This window comes from Narcine bancroftii, chromosome 10 (assembly GCF_036971445.1).
Source record: "Narcine bancroftii isolate sNarBan1 chromosome 10, sNarBan1.hap1, whole genome shotgun sequence".
NCBI lineage: Eukaryota > Metazoa > Chordata > Chondrichthyes > Torpediniformes > Narcinidae > Narcine > Narcine bancroftii.
This window is the reverse complement of record NC_091478.1, coordinates 54,928,129-54,941,751: the sequence shown is the minus strand read 5'-3', so window position 1 is coordinate 54,941,751 and position 13,623 is coordinate 54,928,129. Positions and strand designations below refer to the sequence as shown.

The 13,623-nt window shown below is 42.0% G+C and overlaps 1 protein-coding gene across 2 annotated transcripts in view; it reads right to left on the bottom strand.

Annotated features, from left to right (window-relative positions):
- got2a (glutamic-oxaloacetic transaminase 2a, mitochondrial) overlaps positions 1 to 13,623 on the bottom strand; it is a 43,346-nt gene that overhangs the window by 27,597 nt on the left and 2,126 nt on the right. For both annotated transcript variants that reach the window (XM_069900945.1, XM_069900946.1), the window contains exons 2-3: positions 4,993 to 5,149; positions 3,865 to 3,993 (exon numbers count right to left, since the gene is read on the bottom strand). In XM_069900945.1, the coding sequence (XP_069757046.1) occupies positions 3,865 to 3,993; positions 4,993 to 5,149 (286 nt within the window). The remainder of the gene's footprint in view (positions 1 to 3,864; positions 3,994 to 4,992; positions 5,150 to 13,623) is intronic.

Below are 13,623 nucleotides of genomic sequence, written 5' to 3'. Positions count from 1 at the left end.
CTCGCCCCAACTCCCTTCGCCCCTCGCCCCAACTCCCTTCGCCCCTCGCCCCAACTCCCTTCGCCCCTCGCCCCAACTCCCTTCGCCCCTCGCCCCAACTCCCTTCGCCCCTCGCCCCAACTCCCTTCGCCCCTCGCCCCAACTCCCTTCGCCCCTCGCCCCAACTCCCTTCGCCCCTCGCCCCAACTCCCTTCGCCCCTCGCCCCAACTCCCTTCGCCCCTCGCCCCAACTCCCTTCGCCCCTCGCCCCAACTCCCTTCGCCCCTCGCCCCAACTCCCTTCGCCCCTCGCCCCAACTCCCTTCGCCCCTCGCCCCAACTCCCTTCGCCCCTCGCCCCAACTCCCTTCGCCCCTCGCCCCAACTCCCTTCGCCCCTCGCCCCAACTCCGCCCCTCGCCCCAACTCCCTTCGCCCCTCGCCCCAACTCCCTTCGCCCCTCGCCCCAACTCCCTTCGCCCCTCGCCCCAACTCCCTTCGCCCCTCGCCCCAACTCCCTTCGCCCCTCGCCCCAACTCCCTTCGCCCCTCGCCCCAACTCCCTTCGCCCCTCGCCCCAACTCCCTTCGCCCCTCGCCCCAACTCCCTTCGCCCCTCGCCCCAACTCCCTTCGCCCCTCGCCCCAACTCCCTTCGCCCCTCGCCCCAACTCCCTTCGCCCCTCGCCCCAACTCCCTTCGCCCCTCGCCCCAACTCCCTTCGCCCCTCGCCCCTCGCCCCAACTCTCTTCACCTTCACTCTTTGCCCCAAATCTCAAATTTAAAGTCACACTTGTGGCTTTTCTTCTGCTCATCATTAATCTCCATATAGGCTTCAAAAGCCGCAAGCGCTCGTTTCCTTGGACTCTTATATCTTCTCTTTCCCTTGTCTGTCACCCACACCTTCCTTCTTCCAGTTCTTCACTCCCTTCTTTCTTCCTATCACAATCCTCTACCCCACTACTGCTTAGCTCTTCTTCTTTCTCCCCTCCCCAGCATTTCACCTGTTACTTGTATGCTTGTCCTCCACCCCCCCCCCCTCCCCATCTTATTCTGTTGTTTGTCTCAGGGTCAAAATTTCAGTTGCCTGTTGCTTTCCATGAATGTTGCCTGACCTGCTGAGTTCCTCCAACACTCTAGCCTTGTGCATTGTTCCTAAAACAATGCTCGTCCCAGAAATGCAATTTCCCCTCTTGAACTTGCCCTGCTGTTCTATATGATTGGGTCTTAGCCTCGTTTTCCTGCTTGATCCCTGGAGTTGCACACTCAGCCGTGAATATACTTAGACTCATTCTCCACAGCACTCCAGGCCAGAGAACTCCAGATCCAGTGTCCCCTTATCTGATGCTCTCGTCATTCATCAGGCAGAAACCTTCTCATCACATTGACTATCAAGGGCCCTCAGAATTTTGCACGTTTCAACAAGACTACCTCTCCTGTCCGAAACTCAGCAAAGTCTGCTCAATTTGTCTTCAGATCTAGAATCAATCTGGTGAGTCATAACTGTGCTCTCACAAGACAAGTATACCCTTCTTTCAATGAGACCATGACTGTACCCAGTACTCCAGATGCTACACAGCTTCAGCAAAACTCATCGACATTTTATAACTCAGCTACCTTTCTAATTAGATGCAGCAAGCTAACTTTGTTTTGAAAGAGATCCTGAACACCAGCATTCACTATGAATAATATTTCAGTTTTCTACCTTTCCAAAGTGTGGAGCTTGTATTTCTGCATATTAGGCTCAATCTGGCATACTTTTGCCCACTCAGTTAATCGATCTTTATCTGGTTTCTTTTAGATTCATTATACCTGCAACTTTCTTTCCTAACCATCATTGTATCTTGAGTGAATTTGGATACATTTCACCTCATCCCTTTGGCCAACTCTTAGTAAATCATTATAAATAGCCGATGCCCTCAGCCTGATTTCTGCAGCACCACACCACAGCCTGCAAACTAAAAATGACTCATTTAATCTGACTCTTATACTCCCTCGCAATTAATCAATGCTCCTCAAGTTTATTATGATCCAACTGTAAATAGACAGCCAGATGCAACAGTGTTTCCCCAGACCATGGTGTGCTCAAGCGCGCGCTCATAATACACACACACACACAAAACACCTACATAAATACATAATATAAAACAAATATATACAAATATCTTGGAATAATTTGCGCTTCATTTGAAAGAGACCCAAGGTTCATGAATCTTACAGCCTGCAGGAAGAAGCTATTTCCCAACCTGGCCGTCCTGATTTTAATGCTCCTGTACCTCTTTCCTGATGGCAGTGGGTCAAAGATACTGTGTGATGGATGGAAAAGGTTCTCAATTATTCTTTGGACCCTATTTAAGCAAGTGGTCTTGGTGAATGTCATCATAAGAGGAAAGGGAGAGCCGAGCAATCTTCTCTCCCGTTTTAATGATCTTCTGTACTTCATTAACAATACCACAAGACCATATTATGCAGCAACAGACTGCTTTTGTAAGAAGTAGTACATTAATTTGTAGCTCTTGGTGCACTATATAGTGTAACTATATTAATCCAAATTTTGTTTCACTCTCAATAATATTATTAGAGTGAATATACATTATGACTGCACAAGATTCATTAAAATTAGTTGTATCATGGAGAAAGCTGAGTCAATTTCCATACCTTTTATTCTCTTTACATGCCCCCTCTTCCCTCACCAGAATCTTCAGTGTTAATGATTGATGAGCGACCTCTTCATTTACTTCCCAATCTGTAGAAACTTTGAACTTAAATAGTACCCTCAAGGCTGATACTCAGGTAGATGGTGTGGTGAAGAAGGCATTTGGAAAGTTGGCCTTCATAAATCGGATATTGAATTCAAGAGTAGGGAGGTTATGATGAAATTGTACAAGGCATTGGTGAGGCCAAATTTGGAGTACTGTGCACAGTTTTGGTCACCAAATTATAGGAAAGATATAAACAAAATAGAGAGAGTGCAGAGAAGGTTCACGAGAATGTTGACAGGATTTCAGGGTCTGAGTTACAGGGAAAGGTTGTGCAGACTGGGGCTTTTTTCTCTGGAGCGTAGAAGATTGAGAGGGGACTTGATAGAGGTGTTTAAGATTTTAAAAGGGTCAGAGTAAATGTGGATAGGCTTTTTCAATTAAGAAAGGGGGAGATTCAAACTAGAGGACATGGTTTAAGATTGAAGGGGAAAATTATAAGGGGAACATGAGGGGAAATTTCTTTACGCAGAGGGTGGTAGGGATGTGGAATGAGCTTCCGGCAGACGTGGTCGAGCCGGGATCATTGGTTACATTTAAGGAAAGACTGGATCGTTACATGGATAGGAGGGGACTAGAGGGGTATGGACCTCTAGTGGGACTAGGAGGGTGGGGATTTGCTACGGCATGGACTAGTAGGGCTGAACTGGCCTGTCCTGTGCTGTAAGTGGTTATATGGTTAATCTTTCATCCTCACAGCTCTTTGGATAAAGAGCTGGTATGTACATGGCTTGCTGCTCTAAGCCTTTTTAAAATGGGTCACGTTATCCCCAATGAAAATATGTATGTTTTTGGCGTAATTTTCACAAGCCCTGCAATCTGCTCAAACTTTTAAATGTTATTCCAATGTTCCCTGTAAATGGAAAAATGGTAAACATTCCCTGTTTAAATCAAGAATAAACTATGTCAATGACTTCATTCTGGTACCTGGATCAGCATCACTGGTTTCTATTATACAATCATATTAACTGGATACATTTATCAAGCCTACATTCCACAGCTTAAATAAAAGAACTGTCTCAATTTCCCCACTCAATGGGACGATGTCCTCAGCAACTGCTCAATTTATTCTGCCCAGAATTGCTGCTTTCCTGCTTGTCCAGCCCAAATTATTGGAAAAAAAGTTATTTACCCTTCCACTCTTGATGACTTCACTGCTGTTCCCGAGAGCTAGCTCTGCACAGGCCTTGTTGAAATCTGCCAAGCCACCAATAGGGAGATACTCCTTGTCCATTTTCTTTGCTGCAATTTGACTCTCAGCCTGTCAAGAACATCAAAACAATAGGTACATATCCGCAGGAAAATGGTCTGGGTACAAGTATACATCAGAGTGGTCCTACGCCTACCCTATTCTTAATATTTTAAAATTTGAATTTAAAATTTAGATAAACAGCACGGTAACAGGCCCTTTCAGCCCTCGAGTCTGTGCTGCCCAATTGCATCCTATTAACTTACAGCCCTCATATGTTTTGGAGGGTGGGAGGAAACCAGAGCACTCAGAGGAAAGTGACGCTAACACGGGGAGAACACGCAAACTTCTTAGACAGCGTAGGATTTGAACCCCAGTCCCAATCACTGGGACTGTAACAGCATTGCACTAACCATTACGCTAGCTGTGCCACCCCAACTTTTCTTGTGCCACCCCAACTTTTCTTGCCCCACCCCCCAAACACCTTCCTGATGGTCTTTCCCTATTCTTGTTTCTTCACTTTCCACACTTCCTGTCCTATACCCCATCACCTCTAGGCCCCTCCTCCAGCTTCTATTCCCCCTTTAAGATGTAATTTAGCCTTTTTAGTTTTGTCTTGATAAAGGATCAAAACCAAATTTGTCTGCTCAGGATTCCAGCCCCTTCAGCTTGTGTTTCTCAAAGGCATTTGATTCATTTCAGAGTGGTTCAGTCTCACGACCATCATCAGAGGGAAATTTAAATTGAGCAACATCCCACTAACCCAAGGTGCAGTTTCAGTTCCTCTCATCACAGGTGTTCAGAATTTTGATTTTTAAATTTTATTTATTTCTTTTCCCAGGCTCCCCCAACAGACATTTTCTACAAACCCACCAACGCCCCATTTCTTCGACTACACTTCTCTCACCATGTTCTCCACAAGGATTCTTTTGCTTTCTCGTTATTAACTACAATCACAGAACTTGCTGACTTTTTTCCCCACTCCTTCCAGTGTTGTTCAGTGTCAAAGGACCTTTGGTACTTCTTCATGGCAACACCCATCAAAAACAAAAGTATCACACTCTGACTCACTTTTCGGACAGAGTTTAGAACAAATGGCTTCCCGCTGTCATCTCGGTATGCACCAACACCCAAATTCATCTTCTTGGGATTATTGTCACGCTTGAAAGCTTCAGTAACCCCAAGAATTGGATCAGGGGGCCCCATTTCCACATGTGTCCACACAGAGCTGAAAGATTATTAGGAAATAAATTTTAGCAATAATTTCTCTTTAAATTTCACTATAAAAATGCATAAATTTCAGCAAATAATTGCACCATTACAAGGAGTTTGCTTGTTTTATAATTAGCATTTACAATCTCCAAGTAAACACCATGCACACCTTTCTATCAATTGGACAACTAGGGAAGTAGAACTGAGTAATTACAAAGTGACAAATTAATGCAGAAAGGATCACGTACATAGAACACTGAAGAACAGATGTTGCCAACCCATATATTCATTAAAAAAACCTAACAACTCGCTATATTTCTTCCATTCATGTACCCCTAATGTTTCAACCTACACTATCCCTGGCAAGACACTCCAGGCACACACAACTCTGTGTACAAAACTTACCCCTGATGTCTCCCCCAACATTCCCCCTTTACTTAGTACTCATGTCCTCAGGTGTTTGCCATTCCTGCCCTGGGAAACAGTCACTGGCTTTCCACCTTATCTATGCCTCTCATAATCTCGCAGACCTCTGTTTGGTTGCCTTTCATCCTTCTATGTTCCAAAGAGAACTCCCAGCTCCAATCCAGGTTTTTTCTTTGGCTTGGCTTCGCGGACAAAGATTTATGGAGGGGGTAAAAAGTCCACGTCAGCTGCAGACTCGTTTGTGGCTGACAAGTCCGATGCGGGACAGGCAGACACGATTGCAGCGGTTGCAGGGGAAAATTGGTTGGTTGGGGATGGGTGTTGGGTTTTTCCTCCTTTGCCTTTTGTCAGTGAGGTAGGCTCTGCGGTCTTCTTCAAAGGAGGTTGCTGCCCGCCAAACTGTGAGGCGCCAAGATGCACGGTTTGAGGCGATATCAGCCCACTGGCGGTGGTCAATGTGGCAGGCACCAAGAGATTTCTTTAGGCAGTCCTTGTACCTTTTCTTTGGTGCACCTCTGTCACGGTGGCCAGTGGAGAGCTCGCCATATAACACGATCTTGGGAAGGCGATGGTCCTCCATTCTGGAGACGTAACATCCTGGTAAATCTCCTCTGCACTATCTCCATAGCTTTCACATCCTTCCTGTAACGAGGTGACCAGAACTGAACACAATACTCTTCAGTGTGGTCTCACCAGAGATTTGTAGAGTTGTAACATGACCTCTCTACTCTTTAATTCAATCCCCCAATTAATGCAGCCCAGCATGCCATAGGCCTACATAACAACCCCAAGGTCCCTCTATTCATCCACACTGTTAAGTAACTGACCATTAACTCTGTACTCAGCCTTCTGGGTTGTCATTCCAAAATATATGATCTGGATTGGATGCCATCTGCCACTTTTCTGCCCAATTCTGAATCCTGTCTATATCCTCCAGTAACCTACAACTTTCAGCTCCATCCACAACTCCTCCACCCTTCGTGTCATCCTCAAATTTCTGACCCATCCTTCCACCTCTTCATCCAGATCATTTATAAAAATCACAAAGAGCAGGGGTCCCAGAACAGATCCTTGTGGTACTCCACTCGTCACCAACCTCCATGCAGAATACTTTCCTTTCACTGCTACTCTCTGCTTTCTCCCTACAAGCCAATTTAAAAAAAAATCCACGCAGCTAAGTTCCACTGATCCTTGTGACTCATGATTTTCTGGATGAGTATCTCGTGGGGGACCTTATCAAATGCCTTGCTAAAATTCATATAGACCACATCTACTGCCCTACCCTCATCAGTTTCTTTTGTTACCTCCTTAAAAAACTCAATTAGGCTTGAGGCACAACTTTCCCTTCACAAAGCCATGCTGATTATCCTTGAATAGACTGTACTTCTCCAAATGCTCTCCAATATCCTCTCCAATAGTTTGCACACCACTGTTATGAGCCCAGAGGATCCCAAAACCCAGCAGCAACAAAACAAAAGTTGCTTTTAATTATCTTTAAACATGAAAACAGGATCAAACTTTATCTTATCACCATTGACTAATAGGTACATAACCCCCTTCTAATTTTAAGCACACATGCATGTAATGTATGTGAAAGTTTAGAAAAATTCTTTGATTCACAGTTCAATCTCACTTCTCATTCCTCCAAGTTCATTGGTTGTAGGAAATTCTTATACTGCACACAGAATTTAACATTTATGAAGTTCACCTAGCTTTGGTGCTTGAAAGGTAAATGATTATTGCTCAGGAAGGTTCTTGTCAGTTTTCAGAGAGAAATTTGTTGGTCACTGGACACAAACTGATTTCTTCTGATTAGCCAGGTCAGTGTCTTGTGGAAGAATCTTGCCCCATCAGGGTTTTCTAGATGATAACCTCTTTCCTTCTGGTCACCATAGAGTTTCTTTTATTTCCCTTATTTCAAGCGAGACATTAGGCAGCCAGTCCTCTCCTCTTGTATGGACCACAAGGGCTTTGACCAGGCTGAACTAAGAACTCACAACCAGTCTTCAAAATTGGGTTTTCCACAAGCTTGCCAGCTTGTCCTGTTCTAGTCCCAGCTGCTACTGCAAACCTCTAGCACTGTAGAACTCAATTCCCTCTCTCTCTCTCACTCAGAGAAAACTTTTTTTGGGGGTCTTTGCTTGCAAAACTACACAACCCTCTTAGAACAGCAAACTGCACTCAGATTGCCTGCAATTCCAAACCTAATTCTCAGAGTTCTTTCATCTGTTGCTTTTCAAAACAACAATCCATTAGTGAAGTCCCTTGGGCAGTCTTCAAAGTTTTTGTAAAAGAGGCACTTGGAGCTAGGCCTGTCTGGCTTGAGCAGAGCTCCAGCATTTTAAATGATATCTGTTTTGAAATGTTTGTATGTGTCCTTCACTAAAAACCAGACAAAATTTATCTCCTTTAAACTATATCTGTATCCAATATAAAATACAACATAATCTGTCACACTTTCCCCCCCACAAAGAAATTTTAACGTTAAAATTCAGTTATAACTAAATTGACTTTAAAATCACTAAAGAGATAATACACAATATATATAATGTTATAATAAAGTAACCTAATGTTGAGAATATATATTTTTATCCATGATCAATTTTAACATCTTGACAAACAAGATTATTTGTACCTCTGATATGATTAATTTGCAGATTATATTCTTGCAATATTAAACTCCAATTTAACATTCTGTTTTTATTCTTCATTTTATTTAAAAACACCAGAGGATTGTGGTCAGTAAATATCACAATTGGTTCATGAGAGGTACTAAGGTATAAATCAAAATTATGCAGAGCAAATATTATAGACAACAGTTCCTTCTCAATAGTGGAATAGTTCCTTTGATAAACATTGAATTTTTTTGAAAAGTAGGCAATTGGATGGTCAATTTCATTATGGTTTTGTAATAAAACTGCACCTGCGCTGGCATCCACTGCTAAAGAAAATGGTCTGTCAATATCAGGAGATTTTAAAACGGTAATGGTGTAGCATCTCCTTTAAATTTTCCAATGCTGTCTGACACACAAATTTCTCCCCTTTCTTCAAAAGATTGGTTAAAGGAAGAGCAACTTCAGCAAAGTTACTGCAAAATTTCCTATAATATCCTGCCATTCCTAAAAACCTTCTAACTGCTTTCTTGCCATTAGGAATAAGAAATTCAGAAATTGCATTCACCTTAGCTTGACTAGATGCAACTAGGTCATGACCAACTACATGACCCAAGTATGTTACAATAGCATTTCCAAATTTACTTTTTGCTAAGTTAACAGTTAAGTTTGCTTTGGATAATCTTGCAAACAATTTGTCTAATTCTCTTAGATGTTCTTCCCATGTATCACTTTTTGCAACCAAATCATCAATATAAGCATCTGTATGTGTCAACCCTTGGATTACCAAATTAATCATCTGTTGGAAGTTGCAGGGGCATTTTTCATGCCAAAAGGTAACATATTATACTCATAAACTGGATGGAGCTACAAAAGCCAAAATATTCTTTCCTCTCTTAGTTTGAGGCACACACCAGTTACCCATCAACAAATCCACCTTAGTAAGAAATTTTCCCAATTTTATCAATTAAGTCATCTATTCTCAGAACAGGATAAGCATCTGTTTTAATTACTGAATTAACTTTCCTGTAATCTGTACAGAACCTAACAGTTCCATCTGGTTTAGGTACCAGAACACAAAGTGAACTCCAATCTGAGTTTGAAGGTCTAGTAATATAATTTTCCAACATATATTTCACCTCCTGATCCATGATTTTACTCTTCTGATTGTTTAATCTGTATGGGTGTTGTTTTATGGAATTTGCCTCTCCCACGCCCCATATCATGGTAAATCACTCATGTCCTTTTTGGCATATCAGGAAACAAATTTGTGTATTTCAAAATTAATTCTTTCAACTGCATCTGTTCTGGTGATTCAAGATGGCCTAACTTTTCCTCCAAATTTTCCAAAATTGCTGAGTTCGACAGGCACACATGGTTTCTTTAAGGTTACCCTCACAAGATTCTGTTTACATAATCTTATGATCCATAACTTCCTCAACCCTGTCAACAACTAACACCTCTGATACAGATTGTTCTCTACTACCCTCATCTTCATAATAAGGTTTCATTAACAATGCATCCTTCAAGGCATATCCACAAGCCATTTTTTTTAAATCTCCTGTTCATTTACTGCTTTTTGTCCCTTAAGTCAATAAGATCTGTATCTGTCCTGTTGCTGAATTAACTCTTTCCTTGACAATTTACCTGCTCTTTCAAGACTATTCCTCAGCTCTCATCATTTTCTTAGACAAAGGCCTTGATACAGCACATACAGGATATATCACACAATCCTCCTTAACATCATCCTTACTAGGCTGATTTGTTAATTTCAAAACTGACCCAAATTTATCCTGTGTCAAATCCTTCCCTAATAAAAACGAGTCTCCCTGCATGGGTAACTTTGAAATTACTCCTACGACAACAGGTCCTTTAACTAATTCTGAATTCAGCACTATGTTGTGAAGAGATATCAACTCTACCTCACCTCCAACACCTCTAATCGGGTGTCTCTCTGTGTCAATCTTTTGATCCAGAGTTAAAACATTTTCCAACAATAGTGACTAGGCAGCTCCAGTATCTCTAGAAATTTTAACTGGAACCTGTGATTGAACCTCCTTTATTGAAACCAATTCCTCTGATACAATAGTTTTGAAAACATCTATAACACCCTTAGTAGGTTTGGAACATCTGCTCTCCTTAAATTCAACATCTGAATATGTGCTTCTGGTAAAACCTCCTTTTCTCGTCTTTATTTCAACACTAAACAATTCATAATAACAATACCAGGTTTCTTACAAAAATGACATACAAATCCAGAAGTTCTGTCCTTTCCCACCTTACCTTCATCTTTTGTCTTAACATTCTCCACAGACTTAATTTCAAGTTTACTCATCTGTTCCACATTAACCCTCTGAAAATGCTTATTATCCTGAAATATGTTTTTGTGAATCGGGGCAAATTCATCCACTAACCTAGCCGTATGCTGCCATGTTCCACTAGGAGGGTGGGGATTTGTTACAGCATGGACTAGTAGGGCCGAACTGGCCTGTTCTGTGCTGCAAGTGGTTATATGGTGTCTTCCACAACAAAGACCGACACAAGATAGTCCTCAGCCATTTAGCACTATCCATCATTATTCTTCCAAGGGATTCATGTTTACTTTAATAACTTTTCAACTTTATATATCTATAAAAACTTTTACTGGTTTTACTTTCTTACTTTATTCTGGCTTTTAAAAAAAAGTTTACTAATCTAGTTTCCCAATGCTCTAAGCCACTTTGAAAACATGAACTTTTAATTTAATACCCTCCTTTATTTCCTTGGTTATCCATGACTGACTCCCCCTGGCATAAAACTCTTTGAAAGTCGTTCACTGTTGCACTATATACCCTGTACAACCAATCTATGCTAGCCAACTCCTTTCACTGCTGTCTCCTTTGTTTTGGCATAACATACTTGTTTTGCATCTTAAGTTTCCATCCTCCATCTGCATTAGAACATCAACCATGCTGTGATTAATTAGATGAAGTGCCCTTACACTCACTGACTTTTGACAGCCCTTCTGGCCCATGAAACCCGTGCTGCCCAATTAGACCCAATGAATCTACCAACCTCCCCCCCACTCCATGTGTTTTGGAGGGTGAGAGGAAATTGAAGCACCCAGAGAAAATCCACACAGGTCATGGGAGAATGCAAAAATTCCTTACAGACAGCTCCCAGGGCGGTGGCGATGTAAAAGCATTGTGCTAACCACCACACTAATTGTACCCCAATGTGGCTGCCTTTGTCTCTTGCGTTTGATTAATCCTCCACTTCATCTTTTTGCTAGACTCCTTTCTGTAAAGATTCCTTTTCCTTTGCCATATTAGACTGCAGCTGTTTTGTAGTTCCAGTAACTGAAAGACTGAAAGGGTTTTCTCCAGGTTTCCAACATTGCAAAGACATGCTGGTTGATAGGTAATTCTAAATTGCCATGGCAGGTTGATACGCAAGGGAAACACAATAAAAACAATTGACGAAAGTTAGCATTATCTAGACAGGCCAAATGGAATCATATTACAAATTCAAGTTTCTTTTATTGTCATGCAATAAAACAGATGTAATATTAACAAGATGGCATTTAGTCAAGGATCGCCATCAGCAGAAATTGCTCAGCGCCCCTTACAGTCAGAGAAAGAGAAGCAAAAGAGAGCCCCTTCCTTCACTGGGTGTCCATGGATTTGTCTCCTGCATCCCATAGCTTCTGCAACTAAACAGACATCAGTCCAAACCATCAGCAACCCAAGTTCCAGATCCAAACCTCCAACATAATCAGGAAGCCTTCTGCACCCGAGGACCCTTTGGAGCCTTTTCCCACCTTGCATCCTGGTTCCAGTATCCCTTCAGCCAGTCTCATGTCAACAGTCTGTGCCTGGTGTGAGCCCTATGACCGTGTCGCCAGCAGCTCGCATGCATTCTTAGCCTTGCGTCACCAACAGCCTGCCACCTAGGTGTTCTTCAGCTGCAGAGCCCCTTACTGGTCCACTGCCATAAGTCACTATCCCATAGGATTATCTCCTTCTCAATTGGGTGGTGGTCTCTGTTTTCTAGTACCCTGCACCAGTCCTCTGCATCCCCAGAGCCTGTAACTCCTTTTTTTTATATATAAAATCTTCAGTAGAATTCTTCTGAAATTCTTTCTCTAACATTTCAATTTCTTTTTTCAAATTTTGACTCTCTACCAAATATTGTTTTTTTAAAAACTTTTGCTGTATAATAATCTGACCTCTCAAATATCCTTTCAACACAAACTTACACTGCACTTAATCTTCATTCATTTGTAAATAAAAAGTAATTTGTTCTCTAATATATTTAACAAATTCAGGCTTTTTTTAAAATAACAATTCATTAAATCTTCAACGATAAGCATTTTCTACCTTCTCAGTACCTAAACAACCCAACAACAGCAAATGATCAATGTTCTACTCTTATACTCAGCATGTGTAAATCTACCTTGTAATTGAGCTGAAATTAAAAATAAATCAATTCTAGAAAACAAATTATGTCGAGCAGAATAAAAGGAAAAATCTTTTTTAGTAGGATTCAATTTCCTCCAATATTTCCACCAAATTTAAATCTTTCATCACCTCAATTATTCTCTTTGCCATTTTGGTTCTTTTCACAATTTTTGGAGATTTATCCAACAATGGATCCAGACAGCAATTAAAATCCCCTCCTACCAAGATATTTCCATTTGAATGGTTCAAATTTTAAAAGGTATCTGTAATAAATGCTTCCTCATCCTCATTCGGTGCATAAACATTCATCAAAGTCCAGGTTTCCGAAAATATTTTACAATTCACCATTAAAACTCTACCAGCATTCGCAGAAAAATAATCCAAAATAAATGGTACTTTTTTTATTTATCAAAATAGCTACTCCTCTGGCTTTAGAATTAAAGGATGAAGCAATCATCCACCCATCCCAGCTCCCAACACCCCGACAACAGATGTTCACCCTGGCTGCCTGAACACCACAGCTCCTGATGCTCCCCCCCCCAATCCATGCTACAAACTCCCTGACAACAGATCCTCGCCCAGGCCACCTTCCCACCAGATCTCCTGACAGGCTAACTACAGATCTTTGCTCTGGTCGCCCAAACATCAGAGCTTCCAGTGCCCCAACCACAGACTCTCGCTTGAGCCCCGGCCGCCCTCCCATCCGCACTCCCAATGCCCTGGGCACAAACTCTTTCCTAAGCCTCAGCCGCCCAGCCATCCAAGCTCCCGACTTCTTGAATGATGCGGTCAAAAGTAGAACCCTCACCTGAACTTTAACCAGAAATATTGGTTCCCAAAATTCAACTATTACACGAGTACATACAACAATTGGAGTAGGCAACACTAATCAGGAAAAAACATTTATTTATTGCTTTTGTGTATTGTATTGGAGTATAGATATGGATTTTGCACTAAAAGGAGCTAACTGGACAAGAGGGCTTGAGTTGCCAGGAGTGACTGGACAAGTTGGG